Below are 27,502 nucleotides of genomic sequence, written 5' to 3' on the forward strand. Positions count from 1 at the left end.
CTTGGCATCTCATCTTGGGTGCCAGTTCATCGATGTTTGGGCTCAGGCTCTGAGCTGAGGAGACCCTCAGGATGGAGTGAAGGTGTGCGTGCAATATACCGGCGGGCCAGATCTAATAGTAATTAGAAATGATCCTGCGGGCCGAAATTAAATCCACCACGGGTCTGATTTGGCCCTCGGGCCTTGACTTTGACACATGTGGCATAGAGTCTTCCCAGTCCTGTCGACACACCTGTTGTTCCTGTACCTCATCACTCTTTGTATTTACAGATTTGGAATGGACTTCCAGCAGAAACCATAAGAATATCACACCAAACCAAAAGCAAATTTGAATAACTTTCCCCCACTGACGCATTCGAGAGTCTCTCGAGGTGAGTACACACACTGACCAAACATCACAAACACATTTACTAAACCCACATAATCTTCGGCTCGTTGTAATGATGTCATCACCGAGCGCTGACTTAATCCACTGCTTAAGTGGAGGAAGCAATAACCTTATTATCCTTCTTAAACAAATGCAGATTTAACAAGTATGTGTTGGTTTGTGTGTGTGTTTAGAATAAATAGCAGAAAGACAATTGGCAATGGCAATGAATTAACATAGAAAAAAATATATGTTTATTATAGTATACAACATTATATATAATGTTATTGTGAATGTGTGTGTGGATGTGTGATTGAGACTCACAGTTATTTCATGAGTAACTTGCTGCCTGAATGCCAAACGAACTTAAATGTTGTCTGATAAAAACATGCATTTTCTCTTTTGTCATCCTTACAAAGTACGCCAGCTGTTCCTCGTCTGATCTTAAGTACTTTGCACTGAATGACAGCCTACTTCCTTCACAAAAAAAAGTCCCCCTTGCTCTTTTGCTCTTCTTTCTCTGGCAGTATTCTTTATTTCACAGTGAAGCCACATTCAATATATTTCCCATTCAAAGTATATTTTCTGACAAAGTTGGGAGTGTTGGTAAAAAGTAATTTATAGAGGATGCAGATTTAAGGCAGCATAGAAGCTGAAACTCAAACTGAATCCGAGGCGCCTCCTAAACTAAGCTAAAAAGTCTCTAACTCATACCTTGCAGAGTTTAAAGCTCAAGCTGTGCGAGCACACACCGATCGGAGATTAAAGCCATGCCCCGAGGATATATTTTATGAAGAGCAAAGTTATTACATTGCTGTTCAGTCACAAGTTCTCCCTGGTGCTGAGGGAAGGGGATTTCACAGGCTCTCGCTCTTTACCCTGAGACTTACTCCACAGACATCCGGGCAGAACTAACCAGAGTATTAGAGAGTCGAGCTCAGGACCAGAAGGTTTCCAGTTGGAATCCCTGGAAAAGCTGTGACAGTTTGGGCAGAGGAAGAGGAGAAGCATTTCTTCATCCCACATGTCATTAAAGAGTGGCCTCGGGCTATCCACTTGACCCTCATCATCTGCACTCATGATCCAATAGTAAAGGTCTGATAGGTATTTGGACTTAGCAGCTTCTTGGTATGACTGGACATAAAGTGTATGCACTCGGAAATCCTTCAATCAGTGGGGCTTCAGTTAACACACACACACAAATATGATCCTAACCTCGGCCCATTTGAAAATATTTCAATAACTTTTACTAAAAGCTTTCCGGAGTGCGACGGTGACTTAAGGATTTGGATTTAGGGAAATCTAAATTGTACCGTTATGCCACAGAAAATCGGCTTGCTTTGGTAAAAAAGCTACAGTATTTGAATAAAAGCAACGTATCCCAGTTCCAAACCCGAATATAACAAATGTAGAATCAATATAATACTGTACACAGAAGTTGATCAGGGCAAATAATTGTGTTCAGGTCTACATTCCCTGAAAACTAAAACAATAGGGATAATGGGAAAGGACTCTTATTGGCTTTTTCAAGCGATGTTTCCAATGTTTCAAATACTTTCATAAGAGAGGAAAGGGAAGACAAAACATTAGGTAGAAGGGGTTTTGCAAATAGTCAGGAGGCATCTCGTTCATTTAACTTATTGATTAATTGTCAGAGTTCCTTGTGATCTGTGTGTTTAGACAGCACAGAGCCCAAGAGACTGAACAGGAGAGGAAGATCAATGAATGGTGTTTTAAGGAAGAAAGGGAACATACCAGTGCAGGGTGAAATATCAAACTCATTGCCTTTTAATGAAATATAGTTGGTAAATCTGTAACAACTCTCATACCCACGTATACCCATATTAACAACATATATCTTATTTATCTTTTCTCACATTTCAATTTATAATCAATCAAACAAAAAGATTCACCAACAACATCCTGCTCCCCCTACTTTAAATTTAAATGAAATCATCAATAGTCACAGGAAATCTGATTAAGTTGTGACACAATAAGGGAACATCTGAACATCTCATTAGCATATTGAAGTGTTGAATCAAAACAGGATCAAATGCATCGATTCTGTTCATATTTCCATCTCTGACTCACTTTATTGCACACACATACAAAAATGAAAGAAATAACCACAAACCTCAGAAGATGCAATGCAAATATTCAGACCTCTTTTCCCCCACTATATTTACAGTTTATTGCATTTCACAGGTCTTAATCATATTGCCCCCATGACAACATCATTTCACCCTGAGGCATGCTGACATCATCTCTTTCAGCGCCTTTCTGTCAACTCATCTTCATCTTTAGCATGAAATACAAACTAGGCCTCGAAAGAAAGAATTCAACAGAACATATTTGTCTTTTTTTTTTATGTGAAGAAGCCTCATGATGCAACATTGTGAAACCATGCAACAATTTTGGGTTATTTTGCCAAAATTACAGCCATCTGCGGGTGTGTTGACCTCTGAATGCGAGCCGCGGCCCTCCTGCCACCGGTGGTCTCAGCAAGCTGTTTAACTTTAGACAAACAGAATAACAAATGTTTTTTTCAATTGTGAAAAATAACGTTTGATATTCAGGTAGCACACTGTTGTATCTTGAGCTATTCCCTTACAATGTTTACTCTTTTTCATGGTGTATTTCATCAACCTTTGTTTTAAAAGTAGGCTTATAACTTTAATTCTTTAGCGAGCTTATAGGCAGGTTGCCAGTCTGAAAGTTTACATCTGGATCATGAGTTGCGGTCCTGATTCATTATTTTTTGGAGGCACCTGGAGGATACTTTTACACCCACCTTGATCAATCCTTTTATACACTTTCACATTATTATTTTCCGACATGTGGATTCTCTATGTGGTCATTTTATTATCTATTTTAAACTATACACATGACATGTATTGCACATCTGTCCATCCTGGAAGAGTTATCCCTCCTCTGTTGCTCACTCGTAGGTTCCCTCAATTTGTTTAGGGTCTGAGGACAGAGGGTGTCATTTGCAGTAAACACTGTTAACCCCTCTGAGACAAATGTGATTTTGGGCTTTACAGTATAAATAACATTTGATTGATTGATTGAGGTTGTTGTGTTGACATCTAATGATTATCTAGGCTGTCTTGCTGACTTTAACACAGGCAGGTCCCTCTCTGTCTGCTAAAATAACCCATGCACACAGCACTGAGAGTTAGCCTCCATTCCCTCTGCCAAACACCCAGTTTCTGCTGGGAGCTCAGAAAGTCCCCCCCCCTGTGGCATCACCAGGCACCATCTGCATCACCCCTCACAGCGGCTGGACACCCCTCTCCCATCCCTCCCTGCAGCCGAGGTCAGTCCAGTCCATCTCTTATTTCCTCCAACCCTCAGTGATATAGAGTGTGCTCTTAATTTGTGATACCGGAAATCTGCCTCAGGGGTTGACCACACACAGGCGGACATTTCTCATGTGACAGACTTTTCCCACATACAATGGAAACCCTGCACACCTTCCACTAATGTATAACCCAGCAGGAGCCAGGCCCTCAGGCCAGATGTGTAGAATCAGAGGCATGAGTGATTAATAACCCATAGAGCTCATTTTCGGCTTCATGTGGGAAAAAACGAGTGTCTCGCACTAGGCTGGCAGTCTAAAAGCACATCCGCTGGCCTCCTGGACTGAGTCTACACTAAAGCTGCTGGAAGAGCGCCACCCTACGCTCAAGGTCAGTCTTTATCCTTGCTCCTGGACAGGCAGGTGAGAGCCCTTAGGCTTAGGTTTCACCAAAAGGAAACCCTGAGTATGCCCTGTGTGTAAGACAGGAAGCCAGTATGGGTATTAAAAGTATAAGGCAGCACCAAAGGGAAGAGAGCGCCACATGTTTGATAATCACCACCCTGCCTATGAATTGGATTTGTCCCGCTCCACTTTGACTTCTGTAATGAGCCCTCCTTGTTCCTAGTGACCCATTCCTCTGAGCTGAGGTGGAGTGTCCTTTCACACTGAGGGCCATTTGTTAGCTGCGAGAGAGAACTCCCCCTCCAAGCTGCAGATTGCACTGTGTTGTTTTTACTCTATTTGACCATGGCAGGAAACTCTCCCTCAAAAACAACTGAAACAGAGACAGTCCTCTGTTGATCTTGTTTTTTGTTAATTCCTAACTAAAATGGCTCATCATCATTGGTGGATAAAAATGAAAAATGGCCTACTTAGCACTAATTCAGCTACCCCCTGCACTATTTCCAACAGTAGCCAAAGCTGTAAGATCCCCTGAGTAACATGAACAGGCTCATTTTAGCACAAAAATCCTTATTAGGTGAAATAAAATGATACAAAACCCAAGAGTGTGATGGACAGACAGGTACAATGAGGTGAAGTAGAGCTGAAATCAAAGGAAGAGACAAAAGGGAGAGGGGAGTGGGAAAAAGCAGATAAAAAGGAATAAAGGAGAAAGTCAAAAACGCATTAGTGAGAGGAAAAAAGAATAAGTAAAAGAGAGATGCAGTTGAGGTAGTAATAATAGGGAGTATAAAAGGAAGGGAAATGGAGTGAGAGTCTGAATTTGCATGACAGTAAGTGTCTCCTCTCTTTGTTTTATTATCTGTCACAGTAACAGGTGTATTCTGCCCGGGGTAAGTGGGGTAATCATTTGACCCGTGTATTCGCTGATAGGAGATATTAAATTGAATTGAAGACAAACACTCCCTTCACTGTGATATGACCTTGAGGAGAAAACCAAATCAAAATGTCCTCAGCATCTCAATAAAAGCTCCTATACTGTAAGCAGGTGGTAATTCAAAAGGAAATAACCGAGCATAGCGGATCAAACAACTAACACTGTTGGTGTTTGTGACCTCACTGTTTATCGCAGGTGAGCAATTGGAAACAACCCTCCCTGTTCAGATGTGCCAAGTTATGAATATAATAAGCAAGAAACAGATATATTGCCAAATCCTAGAAACTAACAGTGTGCAAGCAGATCATTAAAAAGCAACTGGCAGGAGATTCTGATACACTTCTGTGCACAGTTTAAAGGAAGACAGCAAGTGAACGGCTGGCAGAGGTTCACTTCTTGGGAATGTTTTTTTTCTTGGTTCAACCATCTGCCAGCGGAGAGAGTTTTCATGTTGTGCGTTAAATGCAACTGAGACGTCTTTATTTTGATGACTTCAGTCTTGAACAGACATCATGGGCAGCTATGGAAAACATAGGCAGTTATTTTAATTGTTTTTACAGCTATTATGGTTTATTATTATGGGGGAAAGTAGCCTCATCTGTTTACAGTCGAAATACTTTTTAAATATTATGACAATATGCAGTATGCTATTCCGCTGTATCTTCTTAACCCATCTTATTCTATTTTACATGCCTGTAGTTTAAATATTTCTGCATTTTTATTTCAGCATTGTGTCCTATGCACCTTTCTCCTACACTATTTACATGTATTTTAATGTAAGTGTATCGTATGTTGCATTGTTGGAGGAGCCTCGGCTTTTCACTGTGAAAACGTTGCTGTAGCGATGAAGACCTTGAATCTAATGCAAATGTTTCCCAAACCAGGAGAACATAAAAGAAACTACAAAACACACCATGGGTGGACAGATATGAAAGTGGTCTTCTCTCCAGAAGGCAAATATGCAAATGTCCCCAAATGACAAACTATTTTTGCTTGATAGGTGCAAAGAAAATCATCAAATTTCTCTCTGACTGGTATATATGACCTATATTTATCTTGTTTGTGTGTTCAGACCCCTCATTGAAGCTTCATGATGTTCACGCTGAAGGACATTGGAGATATTTAGATGGATGTGGAGAGAAAAGAAGGATCAAACATTCAGGTGGCGTGGCCCTTTATTAAAATCCCTGCCAATGACGAACGCACTCAACCTCAAATTTATTCATAGATGTATTTATAATGCATGCCCACAGAATGAATGATTCCCATGCATCTGAGCAGAGCGTGTGTGTGTGTGTGTGTGTGTGTGTGTGTGTGTGTGTGTGTGTGTGTGTGTGTGTGTGTGTGTGCGTGCGTGTGTGTGCGCGTGTGTGTTCCAAATTATTGACGGAACATCTATTCAGGATTTTTTCATTTTTCGTCTATGCCATTGACATTTTATTTCCACTCATGTTTTAAGTATCATATTAATTAATCCATGAATTGATTAATTAAGTACTTAATGAATTACATTTCTGTTCCAGTGCGCGACTGAATAGCAGCAGTCACACTCATTGGCCATATTCATGTAACATAAAGAAACTAATTCACAAAGAATCTCTCCAATTACGTGATCATTTTAGCTTGGTTCTGTTTGATATGTTAGACGACATACATCTGACGACATACTTATCGCTGGTAATGATGAGAATATTACTGCAGTGTTGTGAAGTGAGATGTTTCTGCAGCAGACTTTAATTGTTGCTTGCTGTTTCAAGAAATCTTATTAAAAAATGGATAAACCAGATTAATAGGAAAAGGCTTTGGTACCGTTTACTCTTTGTAGGACACTGATTCATAATATTTTTATTCAATGAGTTTGTACCTTTGCACGTAATTGATGTCATGTTTTGTCTTCTCCTTTTCTGGATCTTTGTTTATCCGCCTTTTGTATTAAAAACAAAAAAAATACACCTAATTTTTCACTCGGTACTCCTGTACAGACTGAAAAATTAGGCTCAAATTGTCTGACTGTTGAAGCCCTATTTAATTCAATTAGAGTCAAGCAGTAAAATAGTCTCCTTCAGATAAGTGTCAATGCATGTAGCATCTGTTATTGTGGTTAATGAAACCACAAATAGGCTCTAACATCAGTAGGCCAGATGCCTCTGTTTTATCTATTTATTTACTCCGTATATGGGAAAAAATGTGGCTTCTTTATTGTTCATTATGACTTTAATTGGACACCTGTTACTGCTCCAGTAGCCTACACATGTTGTAATCGGACACGTACTGGTGTTAGATTGAAGAGGGGAAGCAGTGATTGCAATAACCTAAGAGTGAAATCAAACTCTTTCTCAATTTGCTGGAGAACCCTAGAGTCTCTCCTGAAAACCTCTAGAGCCTCTCCTGAAAACCTCTAGAGCTGCCTTTGAAAATACCTTCCTCTGAAAGCTATGAAAAAAACCGCAGTTACACTTTCGTCCTCTAGGTGTCTCCCTCATATTCTTCCGCCTCTCTTCTGAGTGCATGTACTGCTCTCTGCACTCTCCTCGACTGTGCACAACAACAATGGCGGAAGTCGCTTCTTTCCTGTGAGTTTTTAGTGAATATTTATTAAATAAAACAATGTCAGCTTACACATGTGAAGTCAGATTGTAAGGAGTGAAGTATCATGTCAGTGCGTGTGCTTTCCATATCACAAAAGTCCCTGTTTCTGTGTGAACACGAGGCATTGTGGCTCGCGCGTCTCGTCATTCATTTGCACACAGCTGCAGTCGGTGTTCACCATCAGTCCTCAAACATGTCAAAGTCCAGTTTGCAAAGGAAGTATTGAAATAAATGTCTGTTTATTTAGCTTATGATTCACTGGTTTAATGGTATTGTTTTAACATTAGAGTGTTGCATCACGAGCTGCTGCTTACACGTGCAAACATTAACATAGCACCTGCATATATTATTTCTACAATACACCAGTGGCTGTGTGATTGATTGATGAGGGTTGCTGATGCAAAACATGAGTATAATAAACAAGATTTAAAGTTTAAACAATTTTACTAACAAGAAAACATATTTGAAAACTCTTTACAAAAATAATAATTGGGTGCAGATATTACAGTTCTTTCTTTACCCATGCCAGCAGATGTTTATAATTGACCACCTTTAATACATATCACATAAATGATTTTTCAAATGCATACTATTACAGAGAGCAAATAATATATAAATATACACGTTTCAGTTTTATTCAATACATTATAATTAAATATGTATAAAAGAGATCACACAAGTTTAAACAAGATGAGAATCCAAACATACCAATTTAAAGTAAGAGTTAAGCATAACATGTTGGGATAAACAAGAAAATAGAATCATTTCATCTAATTATGGGACAATATAATGTTTACACAATCCCTCTTTATGGCAGCTAGTGTTAAATACATCTGCCAAACATACATACATAGTTCAGTCTGTGTAGGAATTAAGTTAATAATTGAAGGGGAAAGGGCTGTTAATATTGAGGGGAGGTGCCAGGAGGTTGTAAACGGTTCAGCAGAGTTAAAGGTATTATTGTGACGGAGGTATACACAGGGCTTTCTTCACTTTCTGAAACCTGGTATACTCAGCTGTAAATCTTAAAGGTGAGCGAAGGGAGGCCTGGCTGCAGCCTTCTCATTATGCACTGCATGAATATATGATTGGTTGTTGCTTAATTATGCTTTAGGGCTGAAGCTAATGATACATTATGAAATTATCTGCCAAAATCTATTTCTTGATTACATGCAATTTTTGAATGATGCCGATTCTAATTTAAATAATCAGATGCCAAAGCGTTTCAGCATTTAACAGTGCTACAAATACAAATCTTACTATCATATGTTTTAAAGAAATACCAAAAATTCACAGATTGCAGTAGCTGGAACCAGCATGTGTTTTTCTTGTAAATTTAATAAAAGGATGATTTTATTAATCAATGAATAGAAAATAAATCTGCACTTCTTTTGATAACCGATTAATAATTCCAATCGTCCAATTTTTTTACTTTAATGTTATTAATAACGTAATATCTTGTCAGACAGACAACAAATTAAATATAATGTGTCCCAAAGAATGTGATACATTTTTTATTATACATTTTCATCAATATTTACGTCTTCAGATTTATTAATTATAACAATATATATATTTGTTGTGTCAATATTGTATCTTGGGTTACGCTGTGATCCAACCTCAGTCTTATTGTGCTCCTTTGTGCATGTTGTTGTCAGTCTGCTTGGCAATAATGAGCCCATAAGGCTGGGGATAAACTGGGATTAGGGACATGTTGGAAAAGAATAACATATCAAAACAAGAGCAGGAGTAACATGTCTGCGGTCCTCTCCTCAGTTCCAGTTGAGTGGACTGACTGAAGACAAGCGTCTGTAGAGGCTGGCCATGGATGAAGAGTTGACACCTTTGGACTGCCTGCTGCCTTCAGGTACCGCTTCTTTAAACACACATTCCCTCGGTGCAAAACACAATCAATCAAACACACAGGTCGGTGCACATACAGTGTGTTCACCCAGGAGCTACAAATCAGGATCCAAACACAGATCTGTGTGTGTGTGTGTGTGTGTGTGTGTGTGTGTGTGTGTGTGTGTGTGTGTGTGTGTGTGTGTGTGTGTGTGTGTGTGTGTGTGTGTGTGTGTGTGTGTGTGTGTGTGTGTGTGTGTGTGTGTGTGTGTGTGTGTGTGTGTGTGTGTGTGTGTGTGTGTGTGTGTGTGTGTGTGTGTGTGTGTGTGTGTGTGTGTGTGTGTGGTCTGATCAAAACACACACTCACTCTCATCACTGTCACACTCGTCTTCCACTCTCCGCTTCTCACAGTCACTCTGACTCACACACGCAGTCTTCTGGGTGTTAAAACTCAAAAACAAATCACATTCATGACAACAGCGTGTATATGCATGAGATGCACTTCTCTGTGTCTTTTTTGTTTGGATGCGTAAATAATGAACGGATGATGAAAGATGTGTTTGCTTGTAATGTAATGAGAGAAAAACACTTTCAGGAGGCATTTTCATGAGTTAAACATTATCTTAAAATAAATAATGTCACTCTTGAATAAATTCCCTGTCATATAAATTCCTTCATTTTGAAAAACAGCACTAGAAAACTAGATTTAATCTGAGACTGTGAAACCCTAGAAAGTGTAAGTGTCGAGACGTTCTTTATGTATTGATGCTGTATAATGATGATGGAGCACAGATTGGCCTAGAGGAGGAACATGGTCATGGCTGCCTTTAGCCGCTGCTCTCAGGTCAGCTCCCTGGTGCTAAGAGTGTGGAGAAAGCTAAGCAGAAAGCAGCCTAAGGGTTAAAGTTTTACCCAGAGCTGTAAAGGTCAAGGGGAACAGTTTGACCTGAAGAGGAGACAGCAGCACATTTCATTCCTTCCCTCTGTTATGTCCGTCTTCTTTTTACGTTGTATTTTTGGAGATCCATTATATAAAGAGCAAATAACTTGAAAGTGTTCTCTATGGACATTATTAAGGCTGCCATCGGTTGAGTAGCAACACACTCTGTCCACATGTAATAGTGTTTTCACTGGCTACTGTCCACACACAGAAATATATAAATAGACTTCTTAGGAGAGAAAGTTGTGTTCCCAGAAAGCTCAGCAGGGTCAGGCCTTTTGCCGCGCTCATCATCTTTGGATTGATCACATAATAGATGAATGTAGGTGAATGACATTCCTGGGGTGATTTGACAAAGAAGTAATGCAGGTTTCTTTAACCTGACACAGTTTGGACAGCTTGTATCAAGCTGAACATGATTTATCGTGCCTTGTCCTCTTTGTGAGCTCATCCATAGAGTGAAATGTGGAAAACACACCATTTACCAAGGTGCAATGCCGAGGTCTGGGTTCTTTGTATAGGTTTAGGTGATTTTACAAGAGCTTGGAGTTCTCAAAAGTAAAAAGATAGAGATGAACGAGTAGGTGTAGCCTGTTCTAAAAAGGATTTAGTTTAACTGACAAAAAAACAACAGCACAATTTGATATAAGCAGACAAAAAACAAGGTTCTTATTGTTAAATAACTGCATGCTAATAGCCTTCCTATAAGTCCTCCCATCCAATACAAACATCATCTGTTTTTTATACAAACTCGAACATATGGCCGTATATGATTAAGCAATCCACCAACAGAAGATAGTCTTAAACTGCTTTTATAATCAATGTAAATTACTTTTTCTAGCAATAAAAATACAAACATTCTCCAGTTCTTGCTTTTCCAACTTAAGAGTTTCTGCCTTTCTTTGGGTCGTATAGCTGTCAACTGAATATCTCAGCGATGTGGACTCTGGCTTGGACAAAAATAGTCGATTTGTAAACTATTTGATCTTGTAATGGACATATTTCACTATTCTCTCAGACACAAATTCACCAATTCACTGTAAAAGATAATCTGAGTGCTGCATCACAGCACGTACCATATCTGTACTGAAGGTTGTATCACACAGGTTGTGCGTGGCTCTCTTACTTCCTGCCTCTTTGTGGCTCTCTCTGTCTCCATTGATTGCTGTTTGAAGGTTATAATCCTCCTGTTGCACCACAAAGGCCGCTGTAATTGTGCTCCTGTAGGTGTACATATGTTTGTATATACTTGACATTTTTGCAGTGGAAACACAGAATAGGTCTCGATTTTTTTTTAATGCTAAAAAATCAATAGCACTCAAATGCCAACATCAGTCAGGAGACTTCTGACGAGAAGCTTCCATTATTTACTCAAACATGTTAGCTTAGCATTACAGGCTACACACTGCAGTTTGTATTCTATAGATTTCACAAGGTGTTCAATAATACCCAAATCGGTTGCAGTGAAGAACAGTGAAGAGCACAAGCTGCTGATGGTATCATGTTCTTGATAAATAGGTCACGTTTATCAAAGGTAAACTACGTGTTCCCCCGTATCACAGCTTGTAAAATCTTTCTCCTAACTGTAACGCATAGTGAAGCCGTTTTCCCCCCATTAGATATGTTTTCTAAGTATTTTCCGTGGCTTCATCTTTTGCAGGAAATGCTTATCTAGACTCTCTGTGGAGAATATAAAAACAGCCCCTGGATGTCTGCATTTTAAAATTCCCTTGTGTGCAAAGTTAGCCTTTTAAATGTGTCTTTTTAATTATAAATGCCTGTTCCTAGAATATTTACGTGCAGTGGATTACGTGTGTTGGTGATATGTATGCCGTCTGGCACAGACTCAGAATCCCAAGGTGACATTTCTTTGAGCAGAGTGCACTAAAGGCTGCACCACCTCTCTCTCTCTGTGTGTGTGTGTGTGTGTGTGTGTGTGTGTGTGTGTGTGTGTGTGTGTGTGTGTGTGTGTGTGTGTGTGTGTGTGTGTGTGTGTGTGTGTGTGTGTGTGTGTGTGTGTGTGTGTGTGTGTGTGTGTGTGTGTGTGTGTGTGTGTGTGTGTGTGTGTGTGTGTGTGTGTGTGTGTGTGTGTGTGTTTGCGCGCGGAGATGAGTGCTTGTGCGACACAGGGTTATCTGAAAAGTCACGGCTGGTTGAGTTTGTCTTTTGTTCTCTGTACACCTTCAGCCAATTAAGAGACAAGACTGACAAATCTCCTCCTCCTCTTCCTCTCCCCCTCCTCGTGTCCTCCTCTCTTCTCCTCCGCCTCTTCATCCTCTCTTCTCTTTACCATACTCTGCTGAGGTTGACTTTGGTACTGGAAATGACCTTCCAGTGATGTAAACTTTTTAACAACATCAAGACTGCCTCTGTAACAAAGTCACAAACCTAAAGGACACAATTCTCTCTACACTTCAGTGTATGAATCCTTAAAGGCTGTTTTTGATGACAAGGTGCATTTCTTTAAATATAAACTTCAGTATATTCTTCTTTCTCTTCACCATTGCTTTCTGTGGTCTCTTCTGCATATATGGCATATTGGCAAAGATACTAGCGTTATGAGATATGTAATGTTATCTAAGAGAGAGGGATGATGACATTGTAATCTCATTGTGTTGCTTAAAGCATGTATAGGACTTTTTTGGCTCCGCTACAAACCTTAAAAATAGATGAGAAATCATTCATAAGGCCAAACATGAGTGCAAGATAAATGAGTGTGCAGTGAAATGGCTAAGTGTGAAGGCGAGGGGAAGAGGTTGTGAGTCTTTTCTGTCGAACAGCTCGGTTTTTACTTTGCCAATAAATGCAGAGTTTCCCATTAGTATCGCCTGCTGAGAAAAAGAAATGCAACTTCTGAAGTATTAGTCAGGGGATCTGCATTAGGAGCCTCTAAAAGCAGTATGGATTTGGGGTTAGGAGAGGAAATAGATGTATAACATGATGCACCCTGGGATAGAGACATGGAGAAAGATGCATGGAGGTAAACTGGGAAGAAAAGCAGAAGGTTATTTTATTTTGTTGTTTTGATGTTGTGTCACTAAAGTCGAGGTATTAGAATAAGCAATAATAATGTGTGACTTTTCACTTAAAGGGGACCTATCAAGCAAAATGCACTTTTGTACGTCTTTTATACATGAATATGTGTCCCCGGTGTTCCAGGGAACTCACCAAGTGTCAGAAAACACAACCCTCTCTATTTTCCTCCATACCCAAATCTCTTAAAAAGGGGCTGCAACGGATCTGATACAGACTGATCCAGATTTGAACACTTCTATGACGTCACAGAAGTGGCGCTACGGCTATTGGGCCAACTCCACCAATCAGGAGGAGACAGCCACGGACATTGCCGTTGGAAAGCGCTGGAGACGCTGTAGTACATATGCCAGGCCTGTAGATGGTGCTGCTCTCACAGAATCAGCCCATGATGCAAAGACAGTGTTCAATTGAGCGAAATGAGGAATGGCTAAAATGAATGATCTGTTTGGTATTTTGAAAAATAAAAAGTATAAATATGCCTTATATAGGTATGGTCCTACACTATATTATTCAAATATAGCATGATAGGTCCACTTTAAACCTTAAACCAATAGATAAGGACTTGATTGTGAGATTGTCAATATTTTAAAATGTGCTGTAGTTGAGGAAAGATGCGGCAAAATTGTGATGGACATTGTCTTAATAACTGTTATTACATTTTGTTTTCAAACCACTTGGATGGAGTTGGAATACTTTTACACCAAACTATGTTCAGGTTTCTTTTTTTTAATCACCTCTCTCTTGTGTATCTGTCCTCATTATCACAGCATTGTTTTAGCTTTCTCCTTCATTTAGCACATTCAATGCCACAAACAACATCCTCCAGTCTGTAATTAAAAGGTATTTTAAAAGCAAATAGCAAAATAGTGATGTGTCGGGTGTTATCTATGATCATCATTACGCTCCACAGTTGTTCCACTGTTTCTCTATCTGTTCGTTTTTTTACTCATACCTTTCCCTCTCGCCTTCTTTTGTCTTTTTTTAGGCACGCGGAGGATCTGTTTGCTTATTCTGAACCAGCCTCTGGATAAGGAATACCTCCACGTCTTATGGAATAAAGGTATATTTCACACATCACCAACACCCAAGCCCCCTTAGACCCCACTTAGACCCCATCCTCATTGGTTTGCACTGAGCATGTATCCCCCTGATGTTTTTCTGTCAGACTGAGCCTGTGTGTTTTCCACTTTGCAAAATATTAATGAATACCATGTCATTGAAAATGCCCCCTCTCTGCCCTCTGCCAACATTCCCTGTGAGATGTGTTTTAATGAAGTTAAAATACCCAACCTTTTTGGATACAAATGTTTTTAATTGAATTCATTATTGTGTTTATTTGACTCTTGTGTCAAATTCAGTTTCATTGCATTCACACCCTGAATAAGCACCCATTTTGTTGCCCCTCGAAAAACACTCACTTTCAGTATTATTATAATATAGAATAACGAGCATTTCTGGAAACACCTGATCATTCAACTGGACACATTCACCTAAAATGTGTTTGATGAAATAAGCACTTTATTTGTCTGTATAGATGTTACTCATCATCTCTAGGTCATCAGCTTTGTACTTATTCTTAACTGTTAACAATTGATCTTACTCATTCCAACCTGCTCAAAGCGCTCTTGTAGTCATTGTGCGGTGTGAAGGTAATGACCAGCGCACCTCCATTCAGACCCACTGAAGTGTGTATACATTTATTAAAGCTAATTGGTCGGTAAATAATGTGAACACAGGCCGTGGCACTAAGTGTCCACTCCACTCAGCGGGGGAGTGACTGGGTCGATGAAAACAAACCGAGTCGACCCAGACCTCTTTATTCAGAACACAACCCCCCCCCCCCCCCCCCCCCCCCCCCCGCTGCTGAGAGGCTGTTTCATCAGAGGGGAAATTGTCTCTTAGTGATATACACTGACAGGAAATACATCTGCACATGTGTGTCTCACTCTAAATATGTTCTCATTATTGTGCAATACTTGTAGAAAAAGGAAAAATAAAATGTTCTGTATCGACAACAGTCACGGAACAGCTCCACGTTTAGCAGTCATTCATAGGGTCTTTTCCATGTTTACTGCTCATGATGGGAGGACTACTCTCTCATCAGCAACCTGCGGGTTACAAGTTGTTACGAAACCCTCCATTTCTAACCATTTCTTTTTGTCGGGTAACTTCAGAACGTGATTTGATTTCCTTCTGCTTGATGAATACTCAAATGTCCTTTATTCGCTTTTTAGAATCTGTGTATTAAGGCACACATTATTTTTTAACTGAGCAGGGAAGTGTCCTGGATCACTGCTTCTCAACCGTTTTGATGTTGAGACCATGAAACAACAACAAAAGAACCACTCGCTTACTAAAAATGTAACACGCTGACTTATGCAACCAGGGAATTAGCTTATAAACAAAGTCACTTTGAAGATTAAAACCATATCAGATTGAATTTTAATGAACTCAGCTTTGATATTCTTATCAACTTTAAGAAAGAAAAAAAAAGGCACCTGAGCTCGTATCTGGCTTTGGCTTTAAAGGAGCGTCAGAAAATGTTAAATGGCTTTAGATAAAGCAATTACATCACCCGATTTGACACCACATGTTGCCCGGAGACAGATTTTTTTTTTTCATGGAAAGGCACACAATATAATACATTCAACACAACTGGTTGATCAGAGATAGATAACATCAAAGCCTACATTGAAGGTGTAAAGAGGGCCCTGTTTTCTGCACAATATTTTTGAGGCACTATTACGCTCCAGTTTACTTCATGATGTTGCAGTTGCTATGAGACTTCAACTCCTTTTGAGCACCCATTTGAAGTTATTTATTTTGGTGAAACAATATCTTAATAGAAAATATTTCCCCAATAGTCAGCCTAAATTGTTTGTTTGCTTCCAACACCACAGGTATCACAGTTGTTATAAAAATATGTAGTCCCTGTTGCTTTATAACTGACCCTACCAACTGTGTTTGGAGATTGAAAATATTTTATTTAATATCCTTATTTTCAAGAACAAAATGTGACAGACCAGCCGAGTTTAAACTAAGTGGTTATTCTGCATTGAAAATCAAACAAAATTCTCTTTTTGTTGATTGTTTCCCAAATTCTTTCTTATCCCATTCAATATGTCCCAGTAATACAGGAACAAGAATCCTTAGGGGAAACTATGCATCAAATCCTCAGACCACCCAACTGTGACTACTGTTAGATAGATGAACATTTAAGATCACAGCATAACACAGCTTGATATTGTCATAAGTAATTTCCTCCCTCTTAGATAAGTCTGCTCATCAAAGTTTTTGGGTGGTTTCTGAAGTGCCACGAGCAATGCCGTGGTGTGGATTTCAGAAATTGGGAGGCTTTCATGCTCCGTTTTGCTCTTGGCAGCAGTGCTCATGGGACTTGAAGAGGTTTTGACAGGATGATGACAATGCATGAATGGCACATCTCAGATCTGCCGCTGTGTGATGGTAAACACGCTTGCAGCGGGATTGTCGTTCCTTACTTGATATGCCATGTATTTTTAATGTTGTTTATGGGATAAGCAGATGTCAGTGTGGGAATGAGTGTGTCTCCAGATGGTTGTTCTCCTGGAGGCCTCGTAGCCAGATCTCCACCCTTACAGACACACACAAGCACACACACACTCTCAGGTCTCTGATGTGCTGCCCCTGGGCCCCCTCTCACCTGTGGGAGAGGCAGAGCAGCATGGAGAGATGGAGGCAACGCTGATGAAAGGGAAGCTCATTTACAGGTGCCTGGTGGGATGTTGTGAAGTGGGATCAAGCTGCTTATCTCGCTCACGCACCCTCTCACTTATCTGGTCCATCAGTCACACACCTGCTCATCCAGTCAGTCACCCAGTCACTGTCTTTGAGTCACTCATTTACCTACCTTAAGATCCTTCACTTACTTCACTGAGAAACAACACAAGCAGGCAAATCAATAAAGCAATCAGCGGAGGTAGCTCGCTCTACAAGACCAAGCGACAGACCTGCGCCAGATTTGATCATCTGTTGATGTGGAGCAGCTTGAAGAGGTTGAAGTTTATGAACATCCCCTTCAGCAGGTTGACTTTCAGCCGACAAACGAGGCCGGTTGGGTGATGTCGCTGCAGGGCGTTGACATCGTGGATGTAGAAAGAGCACTGCGTTGGAGGTGAGGTCCGGCTCATTCCTTTAAAAGTTGCTCAGTGACACATCATTCCAAAATGACCTCTCTTTCAAATCAAATCAAAGTTTATTTATAAAGCACATTAAAAAGCAATTTTTAGTCGGGCCAAAGTGCTTTACATATAATAAATACTACAATCACAATAAAAGACAAGAAATGACAGCAGATATATAAAAAACACAGGGAAAAGTCAACAGCCCCCATACCTAGGCCAAGAGAGACGTGATCCCTTAAGCTACGCCTCAAAACAGCTCAGTCACGTTTTATTCAAATGAATGGAGGAGGACAAATAACCCTGGATTCTGATTTAAGTGTGTTTTACAGAATGTATGCCTTAATTATTTAAATAGGGGCCATTAAAGCTTTCATCCTGGGAAATGAATGTACGTGCAAAAAAGGTATCCGCTCATTAACAAACATAGTCACTAGAAAAAAGTATTTTTGGGTCAAATGACGTCACGTGACTGGCGCAATAGATGAAGTACGCCTGACTCACTTCACACCCAAGTGAAGGTTGATGGAAAGACATCACAAGAGAGCAAATTACTGTGAATGGAAACGAAAAGAGAATGACAGAGAGAGCTAGTGGAATTTGACTAGCAGAGTGGAGCTACAGGACAACAACATGACGTATTTCAGGGAAATCCATCAAATTTAAATCAGGGTTTAAAGAGCAGAGTGGATGTGGAGACAGGTTGACAGCTAGAGGGGGTCTAGCTGTCTGTGACCTTTTGCCCTCTCCTGCACTGCGCTAAAGCCCCGACCTGGCAGGTGTGATCCTCACCAATACTGCCTGCTATAGAATACATCTCCAACAGTGTGTGAGTGCATGAAAGTGGGCATGCATCTTTCCTGCATCACACAGCATAGATGATGAAAGTTGTGTTTGGAGGCGCGTTATCTCCTGCCCACCGTGTGTATCCGTCATCCTGCAGAGTGAGGGACAGCAGGAGTTGTGAGGCCTGCAGGGAGGGATTATTATGGCTAGTTAATTTAAAAGGTCATCTCCACTCTGCCTCCGCTATCAGAACCCATCAGGCGGCTCTGTGTGGGATTCTGTTTGTTAAACTCATACGCTCTGAAGAGGAGGAGAGGATGGAGGAGTTAGGCGGTTGCATTCACAATTGGTGAGTACTTCAAACAGCCTACAGGTCGTGGTTTTCAGCGGGAGAATAATAGCAATTGTGTCTTGAACGCAGTGCAGACGGAGTGATAATCTTACTCCCACTTTTGCCGTTTACTTTGATGGAGACAAATTGGATGAGAGAGATCTAAGATGGAGGCTCCCACAGGATGTTCCCTTAACTTTTGAAGCTTGACCTGCTTTATGTGGTGGGAAGTTGTCAAGAAGAGCGATCGAATAACTTCCGAAGAAGAACACTTTTTAACGTGAAGACACTTGAACAATTGAAGCTCGACACACACTGTAGGGCATCGAGCTTAACAAAGGGAATAAAGTGCTTCACTCTGAGTGTTACACTGACAGCGACATTAACATCAATTACTGATAAATACAAAGAACGAAAAGCTTTTAAATCAGGTTTTCTTTTTTTCTTAACCTTTGCTGTGTGATGTAGCCCGACGGATCATTTCCCACGCTTAAGCTAATTCAATTTTATAAACTTGACATCATTTCTTCTGACAGAAAGAGGCGGGAGGCTAGCTTCAAACACTGCGGGAAACGCTGACATAAAGACAGATTGCAATAATAAATGAACAGCAAAATATTGGAAATAACTCAATGACATTAATTACATTTGCTTTTATACAGCACTGGTAGGGGCTGTTTTGTTATCGAAAATAGCTTCCAGTCTCCATGATAAAATGTTCCAGTTTGTGGTTGACTGACGGCTGTTTTTATTACACCACGGTCTGAATGCAGACTGAGATTACTAGATGGATATGGGAAGAAAATATGGTAAAAAAATGCATATAACTGGAAATGATTGGAGTGGAAATAGTTTGGAAAGATTATGATGTTTGTACTTGAGCGCCACACATCACATCAAACCTCTCAGATTTACTGCAGGTGTGTGTGTGTGTGTGTGTGTGTGTGTGTGTGTGTGTGTGTGTGTGTGTGTGTGTGTGTGTGTGTGTGTGTGTGTGTGTGTGTGTGTGTGTGTGTGTGTGTGTGTGTGTGTGTGTGTGTGTGTGTGTGTGTGTGTGTGTGTGTGTGTGTGTGTGTGTTTGGGTGTGTGTAATGGTATTCCAGTCAGAAGTAACTGTTCGAGAACCTTAAGTCTGAAAATTATTCTGTGAGTGTGTGTGTTTATACACACAGATAATGACTGATAGCTTTACAGTCTGTCACCACCAGGCTTACAGAAGAGTTTCTCTATTTACCAAGTTTATCATTTGAAAAGTTTCTCAGCCGTTGCACTCTGTCAGAGATAATGAGCCATTTACATTCCCTTCATTTTGTGAAACATTGACGGCAGGTGGTGCCCTCACCTCCTGCTGCTTGAATAAAGCACCGCCTTGAGTGGAATTTAGGTGGTCTTATTTACATCAATTCAAATGCATTCTCCGTTTCTCTCATTTTAAGCACAGGATAGGAAAGTTAGATTGAAAAGGTATGCCATCAGTACGGGGGAATCTGCTGTCAGCGGGGCGCATAGTGTGTGTGTGTGTGTGTGTGTGTGTGTGTGTGTGTGTGTGTGTGTGTGTGTGTGTGTGTGTGTGTGTGTGTGTGTGTGTGTGTGTGTGTGTGTGTGTGTGTGTGTGTGTGTGTGTGTGTGTGTGTGTGTGTGTGTGTGTGTGTGTGTGTGTGTGTGTGTGTGTGTGTTATCGGTGCTAGTGCAATGTCTTGGCCTGCTGTGTGGCTGTGTGTATCTTTACTGAGAAGCTCTCCTACAACCAGCTTCACACTGGACACTGAGCTTCCTTTTGCTCTGAGCCATAAGCGTGATTTTGCGTGCACCATCTCTTGGATTTGCCATTGCATTAAAGGCCCTGCACATCATTAGGTGTTTTCAGTTGGTTCATCAATGGCCCACCTTTGGTTCAGGCTTTACTGAGTTTAGAACCAGGTGCAATTTAGAAAACTACAGTTGAACTACTTCAAAGTTTTTTCTGTTGTGTGCACCACAAGCCCGAACAATAAAAAGGGCTCTAAACAAATGCCTGTTCATCTGAACAAAATAGAAGCTATGAAAGAGCATTGATTTGAAAATCATCTGCATTGTAAGAATGGCAAATAACCACCTAATTCATCTGTTTTTAAATGGTAAAAAAGACAAGTGTTCTTTCTCTTTTCCCTTTAATAGAGCCCAATCAAATGTTCTTGTTTGTGTGGAGTCTCGTTTGTTACTTTGATCGAAGCAATGCCAAGGTTTTTCTTTAACAAAAGCATGGCTAATGTTATCCAAACTAGTGCTTTGTTGTTGTGCATATTGTAATCTGTCAGAACAAGAATCCAGTTAGTGTTGCATGGATAAAGTCTGTGCATTGCATTGTTCAGCGTGTCTGGTTCCTTTAAAGGTCCCATGTCATGCTTTTCCGGTTATTACCCGTCCCCTTAGCCGCTTTCACACCAAGTACTTTGCCGTACTTAGTGCCGTCAATTAGTGCCCCGGCACTTAAAGAGCAACTTGGAGGTTAGAGACACCAGTGAATAAATGTGTAGGAAAATGATGAATACACTAGATTTTCCAAAATGATACAGAAATATACACTACAGTGACATCTGGCGTCGTTTTAGTAAGACATTTTCACTTCCGCATAAAAAAGCCTCCGCACGTGACCTCCCGCGTGTGACGTAACATGGGGGAGAGCGGCCGGTCTAACGTACGAATAAACATGGATCACAATGCTAGTTTTGACACAGAAGAGGTTGAAAATATATATTCGAATGCATATGATTATAATTATGAGCCTGCTAGGCGTCCAAGAGACCAGGAGCAGCCAAGGATTCGAAAAAATAACGGCCATCGGAGAGAAATGGAGCTGTGGTGTGTGGAGAACCAGTGGAGAACAGAGCAGCGGTCTTGGTGAGTGACAGTCGTTAGCTACAGAATGTTAGCTAACGTCAGTCACATCACAACATTGTAACGTTAGCAATCATATATCAGGCTATAACTAAAGTAGTATTGATAATATAGTAACGTTACTGGCAGGACTGTTGATACTGATCCATAACAGAAACTAATGCGCAAGTATCAGCCGTATCTCGCGTTACCTAATGCAACTCCACACTACGGTGCTGTGTACCGGAGGGGAGACGCGAGATACGGCTGATACTTGACGATCTGGCGGAGAAAGGTTGTGGAGCCTCCGTCGATATGCCGTTGTAAATGGCTTGATGGAAAGCAGGTGTGTAGTCGGGGAGGGTGCACAGCTGATTGCAGCAGGTGAGTGGAGGTTGAGCCGGGAGCCAGGAGTGACAGCCGCCACCACACACACACACACACAAACACACACACACACACACACACACACAGACACACACACACACACACACACACACACACACACACACACACACACACACACACACACACACACACACACACACACACACACACACACACACACACACACACACACTGTCCGCACCTCGAGCCTCAAAGGGCGGATCAGCGAGCCACGCAACGCCCCGCCAACACGAAACCCAGACCCCACGCAGCATTCTCATCTGTTTGTCGTTACTGGTGTCATTTTCTGGTTGCTAACAAACACCATTGTAACACCTAAACACTGATCTTCAGCTGTAACGGTGGTGGACTCATCAGAACAGAGTGGGCGAGCTGACCAATCAGAGCACAGTGGGCTCAAAGGGAGGGGGGGGTAGGAGCTCCAACAAGGCGTGTAGGACAGAGAGTGAATACACATACTATACAGAGATGCTGTATGAGAAACCAATGTGAGTTTGGAACATTGAACAATGTAAATCTATTCTAGTCGACCTCAACAAGGGAATTATGATCAGTAGAAATGGGCATGACATGGGACCTTTTAAGAAGCATATTTATTCATCAGGGCAATTACACAAAAGATAATTGTCACATTATTGTTCGGATTAAAGAAGAATTAATTATGTTGGTCAGGGAAAAAATGTTATTGCACATAAATGTAGATAGGAACATACATTGGTTATGTTTGAAAAGTGTCTTCAGTGAATATAATGTGCACCATTCCTTTAAAAGTAATTGCCTTCACTTACACAGACTAAATCATCTTTCTGTTTTTTTTCTCTGCAGCTCTCCTGAGGGCGTGTGCTGATGGAGCTGCCAATCGACTTTATGACGTTACAGATGGAGACAGAGACAGGTGAGTCTGCATTTTGGTCACATTTGTGTTTATATCTTCCTCTAAGCGTGTGGTTATGTTTGAGAGAAAGATAATCCATTTGTGAGTGCACGCTGTTTATTTAATAGCGTTGTTTTTGAGCAGCTGCAGGTATATATTGTGCATTCAGCGACTCTGTGTTTGTTTGCTGAGTGTTTGTGTGTTCCAGGTGAGAAACATTTCCCATGTTTATGTATTAGTTTGTTTCCGACAGAAGTGTGCTTTCTGCCACCACATTTTGTGTGTGTGGCTAATGGAGGACTGCTGTCAGGAGGTGGATCTGGGGTCCTTTCTGTCCCTGAAGTGTTGAGGCTTTCACATTAACGTGTGTGTGTGTGTGTGTGTGTGTGTGTGTGTGTGTGTGTGTGTGTGTGTGTGTGGGTGTGGGTGTGGGCGTGTGCGTGTGTCCGTGTGTGTGCATGCTTTTGCAAATCAATTATGGTACAATTTTTAGGTTGTATCTGAGGTGAGGACATAAAAGGGATGTCATTCACACCTTCTCAGTGGAAGAACTTATCCTTGTCCTTGACGTTAAAACTTTTTGTGTTTTGAGTGTGTGAGAGGATTTTCAAGGAATCTTCTAAATAAAACCAGTCATTTATCTCTGTCGCAGAGTGTGAGTTTGAGCATGTTTGGCCTGCTGACAGAGGCATCCCTCATACTTCTGCCTGTTTGTAAAACGCAGCAGATTCATTTTCTGACCCTCCAGTTGGAGCTCAGTCAGCAGCACAGTGGAGCTGACAGACAGGACTTCCTTTAACCCAAACAGTTTGATCACTGAAAAGTTATTCATTACACAGAGAGGGTGGAGACAGACAGGGAATGTTTACCGGCGGGGATACGTAAATCAATCTCCAGAGAGTTAAGATGTATTTAACCTAACATTACCATAACTAATGGACTACAGAGAGGAAGAGGAGGGGAAGGAAGATGCAAGTAATCAATCAAAGCCAGGCTTTATGAGCAACAACAGCACAACGCAATCAAAGAGAGGGAGGTATAAGATGGATGCCTGAAAACAAAAAGATTTACATAAACAACAAACAGATTGATAGATAAATATGATTTTGAAACCAAGATAACGACATACTAGATTGAGTTGTTTCTGCGTCTAGGTCTGTGTGTGACTTTTTTAGTGTTAATAGAAGTATTTGTAGAAGAAATTAAACCAATTTCATATCTTTTTTTTCCTTTCTATCCAATCCAACCTCCTTCTTATGCAGAAACCTATGTGTGAAATCTATCAAACAATCTCTACTTCAAAAGTAATTGACAGTGCAAAAAAGTTATACGGGAACATCATTTCTATAGGATTTATTTAATTTAACTATTAATCTTTTATTATCCCTTAGGGAAACTGCCTGAGGTGGCGTTTTGAAGGACAAGCCAAAATGAAACTGCACTGTCTTTAAAGGTGTCCCTTGAAATGTTAATGTTGGCTTTAAAAAAGAAATGGCCTTAATAAGTGAGTTGACCTATGGGTAGGGTTGGGAACCGAAACTCGGAAAATGCCGGGTACCCATACAAAATACACAATTTAGGTTCTGCTTAACGGTTCCTAAACGCGGTAGACCTGTATTCCACCGGGTCCGTCTGCGCCGCGGGTCCGTCTGCGCCGCGGGTCGTCTGCGCCGCGGGTCCGTCTGCGCCGCGGGTCCGTCTGCGCCGCAGCAACCCGGTGGAATACTGGATAACCAGGGGGGGACTGGCCATCTGTGTGTTCTGGAGAATCACAGAACGGCCGATCGTCAGCGGGCCGTTGACGACCGGCTCGGTTCGCTGACGGCCGGCACCGCCGTTATTTTTTTTTAAACTGCATCATGTAAGTTGCACTGACAGGCGACAGAGGTCCACAGTTGCCCCGCAGCGAGGCTCCCCCCGCCCTCCCGTAGACAGTTCACGAGCTCAGTCACTTCATAACACCAAAGATGGATCGCGGTAAACGCTCTAAAGTGTGGCTCCACTACACTAAAAAAGAAAAAGACAAGGCACAGTAGAGCAATGCCTGTGGCAAGTTAATAGCTTGCCACAGGCATTGCTCAGTTAAAATAAAGCACAGCTGTTGTGTAATACATTTGTATTGCATGGTATATTCTTTATTTGTAAAAAAGTCAGTTAAAGCTTAAAAGAATAAAGATATTTTTGTTATCTAAACGTTTGACCTCTCTCTTTTACAATTTTGGAATCGAAACGGGGAATCGATAACAATCGGAATCGATACATTTCAGACGATACCCATCCCTACCTATGGGTTTGTATTATTCTGCCTGTGACTCTCTATTTCTATTACCAAATAACGAGGATAGTAAAGTTCCCGTTGTGCCGTCCTCTCCCTCCCCCTGCTCGAGAACAGAGTGGGTGGACGGCCTCCTGCGGTTAAAAGAAAGACGCCATGTCATTTTGTGTCAAAACATCCTTAATGGCAGTCATCAAGGCTGAAGAGAGGAGGGGGCACGTCAGGTAAAAGCTTTCTACTTCTCATGATGAGTCGAGTTACACAAATCTGACTTCACTGTATGGACCGTTAAAAGACAAATAGTATATATTTATATCGCCACACAAAATCAACCATGAATCCTCAAGACCATGCATGAAATTGCTCAAAGTCTCATAAATTGGTTTATAAGGGTTGCTCTTTTTTAGATTGAATTAGTCTTTTACTTTGCTCCTCTGCTTTTCATATGTGTTTCTTATCTGCTACTTATTGTTCCATCGTATACAGTATACACATAATGCACATCTAATAATATAACTACCTGGAAAATGCAAGAGCAAATATCCTCATTCCCGTAGTCCTAATACTTCAGGCCCACCAACAGAACCACGGAGCAACCGTCAGCAATTTCAAGTCCTTCACCTCACACAGTTATTTAGTAAATTATAATTATACACTAAATTGCTTTGATAAGGGCTGCAGCTCTTTCTTCGTGCTGAGACCCCGTGGCTCTCCTAACTCTACCCCTGTATCCTCCCAATTTCTAAATCACAATAGCATTTGGTCTAATTTGTGCATCTAATCAAATCCGGTGAGAGGATAAGAAGAAGTCAAGAGAGGGGAGGGAGGACGTGGGAGGAGGTAATTGTACAAAGGCAGAGTTTGTTAAATATATTTGTGTGTGTGTGTGTGTGTGTGTGTGTGTGTGTGTGTGTGTGGTGTGTGTGTGTGTGTGTGTGTGTGTGTGTGTGTGTGTGTGTGTGTGTGTGTGTGTGTGTGTGTGTGTGTGTGTGTGTGTGTGTGTGTGTGTGTTGTGTGTGTGTGTGTGTGTGTGTGTGTGTGTGTGTGGATGAAAGATGGGGATGGGTGAGTCTATCCGGATTTGACTTAGCATTTCTATATGTGGAGGAGATTTTCCCGAGCATAGTTGTGTCAGCGTATGATTGTGCATGCATTTTGGTTTTGGAGGAGATAATGCCGTCAGCCTCAGAAAATGAAATTGTCAAGCGCATGAGTTCTTATTTGATACGACTTAGTGGCAAAGAGACATCCGCGACATTCACTCTTTTTATTTTTTATTTCATTTTTCATACCTTATCCTCACCAGACAGGCCACAGCTCTGTGTTGTGATTTTAAACGTTTTAAATGATTTCCCTATCTCTTAGCCTTGTGGTCAGGACTCCATGTGAGTTTACTTACAGTATGCAGACAGGGGTCAGCAGATATATCTTCTATCTGTGTATCATCCTCATTATATAATCCTTTTTAAGCTCTTTTCAATTAAGCTGTAGTCGAATTCGCACAGCTCGGGGACTGTTGGAGTATCAACATTGCGTGACCTGAAATGAGGTCACAGGCCAACAATTAAGAGGATTACACGGCCAATGAGACGGGGCTTTTAGAGACTCATTGACCAGCTGATGACTCTACCTCATAATTACTTTCCGTGCTTTTAGAAATTAGAGTTGCATTCATTTCACACCAAACATGGCAATATACTGAGTCATTCAACAACAGTAGTTTTTTTAGTTTGGATTTCTTGGTTGCATTTTATTGGGTTTAATTTGCTTGATATCTAACTTTACTAACATATCTTCAATTCTGCAGCCGCCGTGACCTATTTTACTGGTTTCTTTATTTCCAGATGTCCATCTAGTTCATCAGCTATGCTTTACTCAAAGTCTATTGTTGACTAAAAGGTCCCGTCTGTGTTCATTTCTCAATGTTTGAAATTGATTTGCAGACTTGATGAGCTTTGAGATCTGGCCCTTACCTCTCAGTGTGAGAGCTTTGAAACGTAATGTGTGTTGCTCTCATTAGTGTTTGTTAGCTTTATCGTATTAGAATTGTAACAATCAGGGTTCATTCAATTGAAAATGATCTTTCACTCTTCTCTCTAGTATACCTAAAGGGCCTGAGAGTAATTCTGAGTGTTAATAACCCGAGTGTGTTTTGGGGATAAGGAGTGAGTGGAATTATGACTAGCTGGTTATTAGTCTGCCAGCCCACGGGCATCTCGCTGATTGATTTGGGATTAGACACTGTTGGAGATGAACACAACCAGGTACTACAGACGCATGTTCACTCATACATACAACAGGTTTTGAACCTCCTCTGTCTCAGGCTTTCTCTATTGTTTGGTGCCTGGTCTTCTTCGAGTAATCTTTCACTTGCTACCATCAATGCAATCACGG

The 27,502-nt window shown here is 41.0% G+C and overlaps 1 protein-coding gene across 2 annotated transcripts in view; it reads left to right on the forward strand.

Moving 5' to 3' along the window:
- The first annotated feature begins 7,517 nt into the window (after positions 1-7,517).
- The window catches only part of tpk1 (thiamin pyrophosphokinase 1), a 59,900-nt gene continuing 39,915 nt past the window's right edge, over positions 7,518-27,502 (forward strand). Inside the window, exons 1-4 of one of the 2 annotated variants that reach the window (XM_079662279.1) lie at positions 7,518-7,583; positions 9,376-9,466; positions 14,404-14,478; positions 22,785-22,854. In XM_079662279.1, coding sequence (XP_079518405.1) covers positions 9,424-9,466; positions 14,404-14,478; positions 22,785-22,854 — 188 coding nt within the window. In that variant the 5' untranslated portion in view covers positions 7,518-7,583; positions 9,376-9,423. Of the gene's footprint in view, positions 7,584-8,531; positions 8,631-9,375; positions 9,467-14,403; positions 14,479-22,784; positions 22,855-27,502 lie in introns of those variants that run through there. The other variant, XM_079662280.1, reaches the window with a different exon arrangement.

This window comes from Notothenia rossii, assembly GCF_949606895.1.
Source record: "Notothenia rossii genome assembly, chromosome: 12".
NCBI lineage: Eukaryota > Metazoa > Chordata > Actinopteri > Perciformes > Nototheniidae > Notothenia > Notothenia rossii.